The sequence below is a fragment of the Rosa rugosa genome, chromosome 7, assembly GCF_958449725.1.
Source record: "Rosa rugosa chromosome 7, drRosRugo1.1, whole genome shotgun sequence".
Taxonomy (NCBI): domain Eukaryota; kingdom Viridiplantae; phylum Streptophyta; class Magnoliopsida; order Rosales; family Rosaceae; genus Rosa; species Rosa rugosa.
In genome coordinates, this window is record NC_084826.1 from 8,364,388 (window position 1) to 8,380,454 (window position 16,067).

General features: G+C 39.3%; 3 protein-coding genes across 3 annotated transcripts; 2 read left to right on the forward strand and 1 right to left on the reverse strand.

The window, feature by feature from the left end:
• Window positions 1-2,598: 2,598 nt before the first annotated feature.
• On the forward strand, window positions 2,599-5,423 carry LOC133722015 (probable protein phosphatase 2C 65). The gene is made up of 5 exons (XM_062148801.1): window positions 2,599-3,221; window positions 3,585-3,932; window positions 4,027-4,144; window positions 4,256-4,479; window positions 4,613-5,423. Exons 1-5 carry the CDS (start codon window positions 3,000-3,002, stop codon window positions 5,057-5,059), a joined length of 1,359 nt encoding a protein of 452 aa, XP_062004785.1. The 5' UTR covers window positions 2,599-2,999; the 3' UTR covers window positions 5,060-5,423.
• Window positions 5,424-8,435: 3,012 nt separating this feature from the next.
• On the forward strand, window positions 8,436-9,635 carry LOC133722763 (F-box protein At2g26160-like). Its single transcript, XM_062149636.1, has one exon. The coding sequence runs from the start codon at window positions 8,436-8,438 to the stop codon at window positions 9,633-9,635; it is 1,200 nt and encodes a 399-aa protein (XP_062005620.1).
• A 3,668-nt stretch (window positions 9,636-13,303) lies between these two features.
• Window positions 13,304-15,617, reverse strand: LOC133722484 (patellin-6). The gene is made up of 4 exons (XM_062149372.1): window positions 14,645-15,617; window positions 14,404-14,528; window positions 13,948-14,089; window positions 13,304-13,829 (listed from the first exon to the last, which is right to left on the reverse strand). The coding sequence occupies exons 1-4, from the start codon at window positions 15,356-15,358 to the stop codon at window positions 13,569-13,571; spliced, it is 1,242 nt and encodes a 413-aa protein (XP_062005356.1). The 5' UTR covers window positions 15,359-15,617; the 3' UTR covers window positions 13,304-13,568.
• Between the last annotated feature and the right edge of the window lie 450 nt (window positions 15,618-16,067).

The following is a 16,067-nucleotide window of genomic DNA, read 5'->3' on the forward strand; positions in this document are numbered from 1 at the left end:
ACGTGGGAGGCCCAAAGGTTCGATGGATTCTCGCCCAAGAAAGAAAGCGAGTTTGGCACAAAAAGATCCATTAATCATCGACATAAATAACCCGTCTCATGAAGATATTCCGGATTATGGTTATGTCCAAGAGACATCATTGGGGGATGCTCCAATGTTAGAACCAATTCCAGGGAATAGGGAGATCTCCATGAATTACACTAGTGTACATGAGACGTTGAATCGAGATTCTATTATCCTTGATTATGTGTTTGCATATTCTATTGCTCAAGGAATTATAGAACACGATGATATCGAACCTCGTTCCGTTGAAGAATGTCAACGAAGAGCAGATTGGCCTAAATGGAAAGATGCGATCCAGGTTGAATTGGATTCACTAACAAAGAGACAGGTATTTGAGCCTATAACGCTGACACCCCCAAGTATAAAGCCTGTTGGCCATATATAAATGGGTCTTTGTTAGAAAGCGTAATGAGAAAAATGAGGTTGTTAGATACAAACCCCGCCTTGTGGTGCAAGGTTTCTCACAACGCCCTAGAATCGACTACGAGGAGACATATTCTCCCGTAATGGACGTTATAACGTTCCGCTACCTTGTCAGTTTGGTAGTTTCTGAAAAACTTGACATGCAGCTTATGGATGTGGTTACAGCATATCTCTATGGGGATCTAGATTCAGAGATATATATGAAGGTTCCAAATGGACTTCAATTACCCAAATTAAGTGGCTCTAAACCACGGAGCGAGTTTTCAATAAGATTGAGATGCTCACTATATGGATTGAAACAATCCAGATAGATGTGGTATAACCGTCTAAGTGACTACTTGATTGGGAAGGGATATGTCAACAATGAAATATGCCCATGTGTGTTTATAAAAAGGACAAGTTCCGGATTTGCAATTGTTGCAGTTTATGTCGATGACATGAACCTAATTGGAACTCTAGATGAGTTAAAGGAAACTACTAAATACTTGAAATCTGAATTTGAGATGAAAGATCTTGGGAAAACACGGTTTTGTCTCGGATTAGAACTCGAGCACCGTAGTGATGGGATTATGATCCATCAGTCAGCATATACTCAAAAATTACTAAGGCGCTTTAATGAAGATAAAGCAAAGTCTGTGAGTGCTCCCATGATCGGTCGTAGTCTTGAGCCCGGAAAAGACCCGTTTCGTCCAAGGGATGAGGACGAAGACTTATTAGAGGCTGAAGTGCCCTATCTAAATGCAATAGGCGCATTATTGTACTTAGCTCAATGCACAAGACCGGATATCTCATTCGCAGTGAACTTGTTAGCTCGACAGAGCTCTACGCCAACACTCCGCCATTGGATTGGTATAAAGACAATCTTTCGATACTTGAGATGTACGATTGATATGGGCTTATTTTATCCCTACAAAAAGAAAAGAAATAACTGAAGTGTGGGATCGGACCCCACAAGGCAAAATGCTACTTTCCATGATGTTGACGCCGGTAACGCCGTCCATGGTGGCCGACGTCCTCCTCCTCTCCTCCATCAAAATGACAACAATGTCTTGACTGGTTTTGCTGATGCATGGTATCTCTCTGACTCTCACAAAGGTCGCTCCCAAACGGGTTATGTCTTTACCATGGGAAGCACAGCGATATCTTGGAGGTCTACAAAGCAGACCCTTGTTGCTACTTCCTCAAATCATGCAGAGATTATTGCTCTACATGAAGTCGTGCGAGAATGCATATGGCTAAGGTCTGTAGTTAGACACATTCGAGGAACTTGTGGTTTGAAGTCTACCACAGATGAACCTACATGCATTTATGAAGATAATGCAGCTTGTATTGAGCAAATGAAATTAGGTTTCATCAAGGGCAACAACACCAAGCATATATCACCTAAGTTCTTTTACAATCAGCAACAACAAGCACTTCTAAATATTGAAGTGAATCAAATCCGATCAGAGGATAATGTAGCGGACTTATTTACTAAGTCGTTACCTAAATCCACATTCGAGAAACATGTGAAGAGCATCGGATTAAGAAAGTTATCTGAACACCCATGATTTTTGCAATTAGGGGGAGATATTGACATCAGGGGGAGGTATGATGTCTACATGTTCGATCTTGAAGAGTGAAGGACGTGTTGTGCTCTTTTTGTCCTTCGACCAGGGTTATTTTTGTCCCACAAGATTTTTGTTACCTGGCAAGGTTTTTAGTGAGGCAACGATCAAAGCGTCATCACCAAGTTTGAGCGGCACAAGGGGGAGTGTTGAAGGAAGTCAACATCATGTGTGCCTCTTCAAACTAGGGTTTTAGTCGTAGAGTTGTAATAGGAGAAAGTAGATTTCCTAGTTATGTTCGGATTCTAGTACGTACATTTTATGTACTCTGTAAACTCTCTATATAAAGGGCTCCTATTATCAATAATACAACACAATTCTCTCCGCAATTCCTTTTTTTACTTAAACAATATCAATCTTTAACATGTCACTTTTTTCACATAAGATATTAAGATACATGTCCGTATGGCACAAATTCATGTGGTGCACTTTAAATATAGGATTCATATGTAGATATAAGTAAAATTAGGATTATCTAACCCATTTCCTAACAAGAACAAGGGTTTGTTGCAACCAGCTCTTTGACTTAAACATGGGTTGAGATGAGCACGTCGAAATTCTAAGAAAAAACCCACAATCTCCAAACGGGGAGGAGCATGCAACTTTTCCTTCCCAAATTTTCATTTTTTCTGTCATGCTCTTGATCCTCAACCAAAACACAGAAAATCGTGATTGATTATTCTTTATTCATTCTTGTTCTTTTTTATTGATTGATGCTAATTCTTGGCTCCATATTTATAGCCCGCATTTGATCCCCTTAATTTGCCTCTTCCTACAACATTTCTTGCCTTTTGGGGGTCAGAGAAATTAAGCTTCATTTTCTAGCATTTCTCCAGCTTGTTTGGATATTGGTTGGGGTCACATTGTAAAAGAATCGAACCTCCGACCTAACCTATTTCGATAGATATGGGAGGTTGCTGCACCAAAGATGCCTTGTATTATGGGAATAACATAGAGGATGATCGTTATTGTAAGGATAGTACTGAATATGAGGGTGATGATGATAACAATATAAAGTATGGGGACAATGGAGCCCGGATAAGAATGCAAGGCTCTTCTAGGTACATTTCAATGTACACCCAGCAAGGAAAAAAGGGGATCAATCAAGATGCTATGACAGTTTGGGAGGTAATTGAATTTTGATAATTTGTTCTACATGAAGCTCCTCTTTGTCAATTTTTATCTTAGATTGATTTTAGTAGTTTTCCATTTCTGTTTAGCATCCATTTGTGCTCACTTTTTTTTTGCTTTTGGTTGGATTTTTCCTTTTTGGTGATTAATGATCTCATATATATTATTTTTTGCTACATTTGTTCTTTTAACATTTTCTAGTTTCTTTAACCAGTTCATTTGCTATTATCCATGAAATTCTTCATATAACTTCAATACTGATGAGCCACCTTCAGCCTAGGAACCCGTTATACCCCTATGCTATCATTTTCTTCGATTAACAAATCCATGAATTTAATGTTTAACCTCCATTTTCATTAGGATTTTGCTGAGAAGGACATGTACTTCTGTGGTGTGTTTGATGGCCATGGCCCTGATGGTCATAAGATAGCGCGATATGTACGTGACAATTTACCTTCAAAGCTCTCCCAAGTTGTCAAAATTTACCAGCTTAACACTGGCATTTTCGACAATGCTAATGCTGCTTCAAGTTTCTTCAATCAAGAAAATAACACAAACCCCATAAGTAAAGGCAGTCAAGATTTGTCTCTTTCTTCATGGGAGGCCAGTTTTGTTAAATCATTCAAGGATATGGACGAAGAGCTTAGCCTCGATTCAACCATCGATAGCTTCTGCAGTGGTTCAACAGCTGTAAATGTAGTTAAACAGGTATAACACAATTTGCCACTCAAATTTGCATTACAAGAAAAACAATTGAAACAAAAAGCATTCCTTTTTGAATTTATAATGTGTGGATTTTCAGGGTGATCACTTGGTAATTGCGAACTTGGGGGATTCTCGTGCAGTTCTTGGCACTAGGGGAGAGGATAATCAAATCGTTCCTGTCCAACTCACAGTTGATTTAAAACCGGATACTCCAAGTGAGTATAATTCTGCTCTAACATCTTTCTGAAGCATGAGCAAGTGACCAAGTTATTATTAGGTATAATTGGCATCATCTTCATTCTTTCTTTTGCTATTGACTTACTCAGGTGAAGCAGATAGAATTAAAAAGTGCAACGGCAGAATTTTTGCATTGGATGAAGAACCGGAAGTGTACAGATTATGGATGCCGGATGAAGACTGCCCTGGTCTAGCAATGGCACGGGCCTTTGGAGATTTCTGCCTCAAAGATTATGGCCTTATCTCCATTCCTGAAGTTTGCTACAAAAACATCACAAGCGATGATGAATTTGTGGTCTTGGCAACTGATGGGGTAGGAACAAAAACTTTGTTACTTCATGACCAGGTTACTTGGTAGTCAAAAATGATAAAGTGGAGTTGTGAACATGAGCTGCTAGAGTCATTAAATTTGTTCACTAAATAATGTGACACGGTGCTTTCTGCAGGTTTGGGATGCTTTGTCAAACGCTAATGTGGTAAAGATAGTTGCTTCTGCAAAGAAGCGATCTACAGCAGCGAAGTTGTTAGTCAAGCGAGCTGTTAGAGCATGGAAAAGAAAATATCCAGAATCTAAAATGGATGACTGCTCAGTTATATGCTTGTTCCTGAAAGACCAACCTTCTTTATCTCACTCAATGTCTCACGGGAGCCGGGGAAGAGTAAATGATCCGGCGCTTGTTTCTTATTACAGCACTAAATCGAATGTTCCAACCGATGAAGGAGGCACCGAAATGTCTGTTGTAAATAGCAAAATCTCAAAAGACTCAAAAGATGGGTTGAGTGATCTCGATGGTTCTACAAGAGTAAATTCCATTTTGAATGTTCCTCGATATAGTAACGATTTGACTTGGCGGAAAACATCGAAGGATTTTGAAGAGGTTGAAGCTCATTAATCGGTTCTCAATGAGATATTCCTATTGCCCTGTCAACAGTCTATCTTAATTTGAAGACCAAAAATATGGTCTTAACAGAATGCATGATTTGCAATCTGGGTTTAAAGAATCAATCCAGCTGTTTAGAACATTTCCATATATGTTTGCTTTGATGTCTACCAGCACCTTCTCTATAGTGCAATTCAGCTACCTGCCAAATATTAAAGAAAAGGGGCTCTGAATTAGAATTGGTTAGGGGATGTTGTACATATTTCTCTTACTAGCTAGTTACTTGGAAGCGCAATGTGAATAATGGATACTGAATCATGAGCCTACGTCTATATATATATATATATATATGTACTAACCATGCATACCGCAAAATCATGTTTGTGTATCATATTGATACCGGTATCTATTAATCATACTTCATTTCTAAACCACATTGTGGCAGGGTAGCAGTCTGGACAATCGTATCTTCATCATGTAGAAACTTTTGGCGCTGCCAAGACAATTGTGTAGTCTCTCGATATGTCAATGACATTCCTTATTATTATGCTCAAAAGGTCGTGGTTATCTAAAATTCAAATATACAAAAAGGTAGAGCAAGACCAAAAGAAGAAATTTCCTGTCACCAACGGGGTAATGTGAGACCAAACAGAGGACTAAAAAAAAAAAAAATTTAATGGGATTATTATTACATCGATAAATTAATAAATTATTAAATTTTTTCCTAATTAAATTACATGGAAAGTCCTACTTCTGTGTGTATCAAAAATTCCCACGTGAGAGATTTCCCTCCAAAAATTGCCCCAATAGACCACACGTGCTAGATGTCCCTTTCAAAAACTCAAGGCGGTTGAGCCCGGGCAGGCTCACATCTCTGCCCGTTGAAGTCTCTCTCTTATTGTCTGAACCCGTTTAAGTGGGTATTTCATTTCAACAAATTGGCGAGCCCATTAATTTCATCTCCCTCCCTCCCTCAAAGCTCTCGAAATGCAGAGCCTTTCTCCATAAATCGGCAATAAGATCAAACCGGAGCACCGTCGGACACACTCTCTCTCTCTCCCCTTCTCTTCGAGGCAGAAGCATTTCCTTCTTGGTCGTTGAGTAGGGTTTTAGAGCTTCATTTTACTCGATCGTCGGCTTCTATTGGAGGTATTTCTGTTTCTACATTCTCACTATATATATAGATATACATCCTTTCTCTTTCATGTTTCTGTGTATAGATTTATTTCTATTCCATGTTTGGAATTGATTCGGATTTACATTTTGCTCTAGTATCTGGCATATATATATATGCTTTAGTGGAATTAGGGGTTTTGATTTTGTTAAATGCAGTTTTCGAGGGTTAAGTATGAGGCTAGCTTTTTAAGTTATACTGTTTGTTAGTTTCAAGCTCACAGTGGACATTGTGCTGGATGGATTGGGGCTTAATTCTAGGGTTTAACCCTTATTTTGGGGTTTCTAGCTAGGTTCTTATACTAAGATTATAGATTTTAACTCAAAATCTGCATGAGAAGATTGGGGAATGAGGTTTTTCATTGTTTATATATAGGGGATATGATGCTTTTGTGTAATTGCTCGAGTAGATTGAATATCATGACCAACGAATTGCTTTTAGGCTCTCAGAACTTTGTGATCGATGATATATATAGCATTAAGTGTACCACAGAGATTGATACTTATCTGTTAATTGGAATTGTCAGGTGTGTATGCATTTTATTTGGTGAGGTTTGAAATCACATTTGGCAGATAAAAGGAAACAATGCGATACACGATATCTGTATTTTTTTATTTTTTTGGATGTCTTTACATTACATGCCTGGCTTCTTTTTTGTTCTTCATTCTTTCTCTGTTTTTGGCTTGATTTTGAGTGCCTTACACTAGTTGCAGGCCTCTATGGACAACATGGACGAAACACTTCTTCCTAGGCTAATTCAGGCCAGGGAAAATCTGAGATATAAGAGGGCACGCCTTATTGTTCAGGAGCGGCGCTACCATGCCCTTGCTGGTAGGCCTGTTGTGAATGCTGCTCTTGTTCAACGTCGTTCGGCTTACATAGATCAAGCTGCGAGAGATGTATTCAATCAGGAAGAGGAGATTGAAGAAATGGTTTACCGATTGAGTACTTTGCCAATGATTGTGGTTGGTGACATCTGTGGGATAGAAGAAGTTCTTCAACTGAAGCGGACTACATTCTGGAACGGGATCATAAGACTTATCTGCGAGGGTAAGCAAAGGGAAGATATTAGCCGACTGGCTTTTAGAGCTTCAATTCCAATTATGGATGATGTGTAGCGATTCAGCAGATAGCCCTTTTATAAGATTTACTGATAGACATGTTTCATTTGGATTTTTTTCACCGTTGTTTTGATACAAGTCGCATATCATAGACTCAACTGTTAAATTCCACTTGCTCCAAGCGTTGTTCTGCAAGCTATTACCCTTCTACTGATTGTAAACATGTTTAATTTGAAGTCCTCTTGCTCAATGTTGTTTTAAAACAAGTAGCATCTGACAAAATCAACTTGCTATATATATGATGATCCGCTGAAAATTATTTCACCAGGTTTTCTTATTCAGTGATGAAAGAACCTGGGTTGGATGGAGCTCGGGTGAGAGATTGCAGGGTATAGAAAGAGGGTGAGTATTTTTTATTTTTTATTTTTTTTATGGTAATGAGAGAGACAGAAAGAGGGTGAATTGAACAGCCCTTTCTTATGGTTCATCCCATTCTGAAATTGTCAATTTGGTCTCTACAATTTGGATATCCTTTTTCCACATGAAATTGCATAGCCGCAGTTATTGGAATTCTGCAACCTCGGAAAAGATGACAAATGTGGTCAGTCATAAATTAATGGAACTAACCCATCATAAGGAGCCACGATGATGACCAAATTATGAGAACATTATGATTTTAGGACTCATGACTAACCTGGTTTAGATATATGGCCTTGGTACTTCTCCCTAGTGCTTGTAGTTGCTAGAGCAGGGGCCAAGTCTCTTTTTAATAGCAAAGGAACAATGCACCTCCCATAGCCTAATTACGTATTTCATGTACTGTTAGGGTTTTTGTGATATCATTAATGCTAGTGGAAAAAAAACTATATCCTTCATGTAATAGGATTGAACTAGAATATCATCAACATTGTCCGATTACTAACTAAATTGTTGGTTTACTATACGAGTCCATAATAATCCATACACTAAGAGCAAAAAGTTGGGTCATATTTGAATGTGACAAGCCTTTCCGTTCACTTGAAGGAATCCTAATATTACAAGGAAACAAAGAATATTAGCCTATATATGTATAATTCTATATACCTCTTCTTCTTTTCTTTTCACTTGATTCTTATATTATTATAATTCGGTAGTTTATTAGATTCCTACGGGGATGGCTGATTGGTCGGGTCTTCATCAAGACCTTGTTATCTGTATTGCCAAACAGATAGTCTTCTTGAAAGATTTCCATGCTTTTGGTGCAGTTTGTAAACCATGGAGATCCGCCGCCACCAAAGATAACTTCACAGGTCCATCTCCTCTCCTTATGGTCTCAGGGTGGGACGAAAGTAGTACTGAAGCCAATATCCGCAAACTTGTCCACTTAAAAGGTCGGCCAGAGATATATATGAATTATAAGAAGCAGCGTTGTTGTTATTATTCTTCCCTAGGATGGTTGATGAGTATATCTGAAGATTTCAAGGTTAGTTTGTTGAACCCTTTTGATCACCATGCCCGAATCAAGCTGCCGGATATTAACATGCTTAAAGCTAGTGTTGGAGAGGTAAAGTTGCCGCGGTTTCTTCACTATGACCGTATGATTAGCAAGTTTGTCTTATCATCGTGCCCCTTCTCATCATCGGATTGGATTGTCGTGGTAAGTTATGAGATGGTCATCGGCAATGGTTGGGGATTTTGCAGATTAGGAGATGATAAATGGACGCACGTATCCTGGTACCTATTAATGGATTTAGCTTACTACAATGGGCAGCTTTACGCGGTGGACATCGAAGGCAACATCTTGATTTGTGATATCCAAGACCTTGAGCAACCAAAAACGAGCATTCTTCTATCAAAGGGGATACCAATGGAACCTATATACGGGGGTAGTCGTCAAAGAATCTACATAGTAGAATCAGCAGGAGTCTTGTTGGTGGTTTTGCACACCTTTGCAAAGAGTTCATCAATTAAAACCATTAAGTTAAGGGTATTCGAAGTGCCGTTTGATAAAACTGAAGAGTGGGAGTGGTCGAATTTGGAGGTTAAGAACTTGGGGAATAAAACTCTCTTTTTGGGATGTAAAAATTCTTCATACTCTATTGAAGCCTCGGAGTATTACTTTGGATGCAAACCCAATTGCATATACTTCACCATTGAATGGCTTGACTGGGTGTTGCTCAACTCTCTTCCTGAAATAAACGTGGATGATGTTAATATGGAATACGAAAAGGCGGAGCTACTTTTAAACGGGAACGCGAGTGTTTTTATTTTTAATATGGAAGATGAGAAGGTGGAGCAACTTTTAGCACCTACGGATTTAGGTTTAGGGGAAGGAGAAACTCTATGGTTACAACCACAGCCACCAAGCTTGTAGGTCAGATTGTTTTCAATCTAATGCGAGTTATCAGACATATGTTTTACAGTAATGTTAATTCTTCGGATTTAAGTACTTAATTTCTACCTGTTATTATTAGTAATCTTTTTGTTTGCATCACATAAGACCTTTCATGAAATGCTCTTACTAATCGATGGTAGCTAGGATACCATCTTCGTCTCTCCACTTCTCTATTTTGATCTCTTTAAATTCTATCAGACAGTAGTAAATTAAACTAGAAGTAGAGAAAATATCCCATCATGTCGGAAAATTGTATACACACAAGCTTATCTAAATTAATACGCATCTGTTCTTTCTAGAAATTATATCCTGTACATAGTTGATAGTTCACAGGCCTAATGCATTTTTAGCGGGTGCACTTGAAGACCCAATTTTCAAACCCCACGTCAGTGATCAGTACCTTCTCTTTTTGTCTCCATGAGATTTGCAAGGGTGACCCAAGATGGCCTGAGGTAGTCGACCAAGTCAAGTCCAAAGATAATTAAGAATGCGTGAGGCATGCATGACGAAAATTTTGAAAACTAATCGTCATAAAAGCTAGTTAATTTGTTCCAATGAAAATGATTGTGGGTCTCAATAAGGCTTAAGATTTGTGGCCTTAATTTTAAGTGTCATATCATGTTGTGTGTGTGTATCACTTATTTGCCAAATCATACTATGTAATTTATTAGAAAAAGATCATCTTATTTGAAAAAATATCTAATAGCTCTAAACTATTTTAGCTTTCTTCTAAAAGAAATGTTTGGTTTTTTTTTTTTCCCTCAATTTTTCTCTTCAAAATTGTAACACTTAGGATTTGAGGCCATAAACTTCAGGCCTCATTGAGGTCCCCTATCGCCTATCATTGCTTAAATATTTGAGATTTGAGAATCCAAATTCTACAAAAGAAAGGGAAGAGTGTCATACATTGAGCCCTATACATATAAACATACATATTGTAAAATTGTGAATGGCTTGGAAACTTTCTCATGTATTCAATTAATGTGAAAGACTGTGTAATAGTCAGTTTGTGCAATTATACTTATGATGAAACTCTTTAAGAGATAAGAGATAATTATACTAGAGATAATTGTTAGGGATAGAGACGTGAAGGAGATATGGAGATAGACTTGTGCTAATACATATTATGGGCAATCGATGTAGAACGGATGGCGACAAGGATCAAAGATTGAAAAAGGAAAATTCGGGTTGCTGCAAACTTGGCGTTCGGTGTCAGAATCTTGATTGCTATACCTTTTTGAGAAGGAAACGGCGCTAAAAACAAAACTCGTCACTTTGCCACGACGTGTGGGCTTTCGGGATGGTTTCGGACCTCAAAATTGCAATTTACTATTTTTCAGCATTTTAGGTTTTCTAGTTTGATTTGGATTTGTTTTGTTTTAACCCGTGGGATTTAGGGTTTCATTATTATTCGCCCTATTGATTAATTGCATATACTTCGGGGTTAGATGTCGAAGTTACGGTAATTGGTTCAAAGAATGGTGGCAATCACTTATAGATGGAAACTTTGACCTTGCTTTCATTTTTAATATGGAAGATGAAAAGATGGAGGAACTGTTAGACAAACCTATTACTCATCCAGGAGGACAACCGTTATGGATTCAACGGGCGGTTACTAACTGGGATGACTATGCAATATAATGTGATTACTAGACATGCCTCTTCTTTTGTTTCGTTGCTTATTTGGTTTTACATTCATCTATTTCATCAAGGTGGCTTCGAACTTGAGATGTCTTTCAACAAGGAGAAAATAAATACTATGATTGTGTAACTACTTTGTTTAATTTCCAAGTTCAATAAGAATCTTAAAAACCACCATTCTTATACATTACATACATTACTAGTATTAGACTAAAACAAGGTTCACAACCATTCATTAAGCCACCCTCAAGCCCGTAGACGCCAAAACTCAAAAACAAACCTTACACTACCAATATATCATAGTTGAAGTCAAGCTTATTCATTAAGCCTCCCTGAACTCCTGAAGGACAGTAGCAAGAAACCAAAACACAAAAACAAACCTTACACTACCAATATATCATAGTTGAAGTCAAGCTTATTCATTAAGTCTCCCTGAACTCCTGAAGGACAGTAGCAAGAAACCAAAACACAAAAACAAACCTTACACTACCCAAATATCATAGTTGAAGTTACACTTAGCTAGAGACAGGCGGATTTTCGAACAATATAGCGATGTGCAGCAACCATTTTTCTCCTAGAAGAGAATTTTGAATTTTCCACCGAGAAAACCATTTGCCAATTTTGGATTAAAGGGGCTGTAGAATGTAGATTGCTTATTCAGATGGTACAATCTCTCTTGGCTTCTCCAGTAGTGCAACGATGTAGCTTCCTTCTGTGGTAGGTACAAACTCAGCACTGTACTCCAAGTCTCCACCCTATGTCCCTATCACAACTATGTTCCATGTAATTGTTGCACCAACCAAACATAATCGGAGATTGCTTGGTCATCTATTAGTTGTATGGTTTAAAACAAATAAAGTCTAGCATATAAAACTGAAACGAAAGTAGTAATCAAATGACTAAATATTTTCAATTTGGATAATTCGTTGTCAAAATGATCCTTAAATGAGAACTTAATATATGAACAATTATGATGATTCGCTTATACGCCGAGATGAGATCCTCGTTTTAATATAACGTTCTCTATGACTCCATATATAGAATCTTGGGTTTGATCTGAATGACTTTGCTACGTACTTCCAATTGCTATGCTAGCCCAATCTTTGATGGAGGCATTGGTCAACCTGCACCAGTGCACTAAGCGTAGGACTTTATTGCAACTTCCATGCATTCTTAATGAATCTCCAATTGTTTCATAACACACACCCACACCCTTGCAAAATCTCATAAAAAATAAATAAAATAAATAAATAAAAAAGAGAGTAAAATGGTACAAACTACTACCGCAAGTGGCCTAGTGGTTTTTGCCTAGTTAGGTGTGCTCCCCAACCTAGCTTCGAACCCCGAAGCTGTCAAAGTGGTCAGGCACTGTGCTACAATGCACAGTTGGAGCATTTCACATGCGCCGAAAGAGTTTATCTTGAGCCTAGGAAGCCTTGGAATAATGGAATTCCCCTTGACAAAGTCAAAAAAAAAAAAACTGCTACATATATATACCTCAAAATTTTCAACATTTCAAAGCACCATAGTATGGATCTAGTTTTGATTAAGAATCTGTACGTGAACAGTTTGTTACTTTGTTTACACATCGCAAGAAGTCTTGTAGATTCAGCTGGTGCCTCAAGTCTTGTGTTTCTGGTCAAAAGTCTTTTGGACATTTTGCTAAGCAACCCTAAAAGGTTGCCACTCTACCCTACACTTGCAAGACCCGTGACCAAACCCGCTCCATAGGACTCGCTATACCCGCCCAAACAACTCTTTATTCTCACAATCACAATACTTCCAAAACCCAGTCCTGACTCTGAGTCTGATCAAATATCTTTCATGATTCATCCCATCCCCCATCTTCTGCAACCTTTTGTTATACCCAACACCCACACACCCTTGAAAATCAAACAGACTGTGACAAGTAACCAGAAAATCCCTTTCAAGCTCCATTCACTATTTTATGTGACCACCCAGGTCACCAGACCAAGCTTTCTTTTATATCAAAGAACCACTGCCCAAAAACAAAAGCAAAAGCTCCTCCTTCAATACCAAGTGACCAAGACGTTACAATGTCCCTCTCTCTCATGTTGATAAACAGTATTTTAGACTTGGGTAACCAGAGTTACCATGCTTTCCACAAGATAAAAACCATCATCTTATACATTACACTAGTATTAGAGTATTAGGACTAAAACAAGGTTCATAACCTCAAAAAGGACATCTGAAACCAAAATACAACAAGCCTTACACTACTAATTATATCATAACTGGAGTTAAGCTTAGCTAGACGGAGGCAGATTTCCGGACAATGTAGCGGTACGCCGCGACCTTTTTTCGCCGGGAAGCAGAGTTGTCCACTGAGAATACCATTTTTCCGGCTTCTTTTGGAGTGAAGGAGTTGTGGATTGCTTCTTCAGATGGTGCGACTTTTCTCGGCTTCTCCACGGCAACAATGTAGCTTCCTTGTGAACTTGGTACAAACTCAGCACTGTACTCCAAGTCCCACCCTCCAACAACTATGTCCCATGTAATTGTTGCACCAGCCTAATCAAACACAAAAGTAAGAGGAATTAACCAACCTAGTTATAACTCGAATTCAAAAGCTCAAAATTAGGGATTCGAAAGACAATGGTATGCCAATAGAATGAAAGGGTTAATGAACCTCAATCCCCTCGATCTGAATGTTAACTTTCTCTCCTCCTTTGACAGTGAATTCCGAAGCCGGTTTGGGAGGACCATTTTGCAAATCACTGGGTCGACTCAGTCCACCATACTGAACTGGAACATCCTCAGGCCTAATAAACCTGTTTCAGAATAGCAGGACCTATATCTGGTAAGTGGAAAATCGACTTAAAATAGCAAGGACAGAGTAGCAGGGCTGCAGTGTTTAAAAAATCAAGAAAATGAATAAACCTCTAAAACAAAAATGGAAAACATAGCAAGTGAATCAAGACCCAGTTGGGAATCTCTAACCCCTTTAAACAAGAGGAAGGTAACAACAACCAACCCAGTAAAAGATTCTCAATTAATTAACTCGCAGTAAGATCAGTTTTTCAAATTAGAAAACTAGTACACAACAGAGTGAAGAACTCTTTTTCTGGTATGTAAAACGACTCACTTGTAGAGTGTCTCTGCAACATTTCCTTCCTTGGATATCACAAACTTGCTCTTAGTTCTTTGGGTCAGAAACGGACTGAACATTGAATACAGAACACTGAAGTACCAGGGTACATTGATGAAAATCTGAACCCCAAAACAAAACAAAACAAAAAAAAAAACCCACATCAGAATCATCTCAAAAATCACAATCCCACAACATAATTAACTACCCAGATGAGAATTAACCAAGAGTTAAGTACCTTTCTGGCCACCATTTCTGGGTAGTTGTCCTGAAACAGCGAAAGGATCTGATTTGAAGCAACCCTGAGCTCCCTTTTGGGCATGTCCTTGAGATCAGTGACTTGGATGATGGAGTTGATCCCTCCCGGCTTAAAATGCAAGACGTTGATACCCTTCTCGAGGACCTGAACTCTCCACCTCAAAAACTTCTTGAGCTTCTCCTCGTCCCCGAAAATCCTCTCATACATGTCCTTGTCCTTGAAGACTCCATAGGCATTATAACACACAGGGTGTCCGCACCTATCAAATCCGTGCATGTAAGCAACAACACCTTCGAGCTCCTTAAATCCCAGGTCCTCCTCGGCAACCCCGTCCGCTCCGAACTCCTTCCTCCACTCCAGGCACTTGACTATCATGTTGAAAGCGTCAGCAACCCGGAAATCCCGCGCCCGGAGAAACTTGAGGAGGATGACGTCGGCCTTGTCGTCTCCGGCGAGCAATTTGACGCCCCACATGGCGCCGTCGGAGGAGTCGGAGGCAATGAGCTTGTCCTTGAGCTCCTGGAGCGCCTTCTTCTCGGAGGACTTGAGACCGGAGACGAAGTAGGTGTCTTCCTTGAAGGAAGGGGTTCGGAGGGTGGCGACCTCCATGAGAGAGGTGACGAAGCTTTTCTTGGAGGGTTTTGGGGAGGCGAGAGGGGTCTGCTGGAGAGGGATTGGGGAAGAGGAGTCCATTACTGGAGGGTATAGAGGGAGACCCAAGATTGAAAAAAATCTCTCAGGTGAGAAATGGGAGATTGAGTTTTGATGAGATGGGTTGTCTCTGGTTTCGATTCTCTGAAGGTTCAGTAGCTTCTGGGAGTATGATTGCGGGAAACGAGGGAAAGGGGTCAGAGAGATGAAGAAACAAACAAACAAAGATTGGGTATGAAAAAGACAGAGGATTCAATTGAAATAGAAAGAGAGAGAGAGAGAGAGAGAAGGGTTTGAGGGTTTTTGGATTGAGCCGCGATTTTGGTTTGAACTTTCAAAAGCGGCTTTAGTCTCTCACCTGCGCACTGTGCAGAGGTTGAAGGGGAAAATTTTGAATGGGGAGTGGGGGGCACGCGCAGGATTGAGCGGGTGGGGGTACGGTTTTCGAGGGAAAAAAGCTGAGCCGAGCCGAGCCGAGAGGTGGAGTGGAGGAGGTGGTGATAATAATTGAGGGTTTTACGGTGGTCGAGTGTTAAGCGGGGCACGGGTTTGGTGGGGTTTTTACTGGTGGGGCCCGCAGGGTACTGTTTTTTAACCTTCTCTCTCTCTCTCTTTTGGCCTTTCTCAGAGGAGTGTGGGCCCGGAATTCCACCCCCCACGCCTTAAAGCTGCAAACAGAGAGACCCTAATGTTGTTTTTTTTTTAAATTGTTTCCTAATTCCCTTTTTTTTTTTTTTTATAGAAAATAATT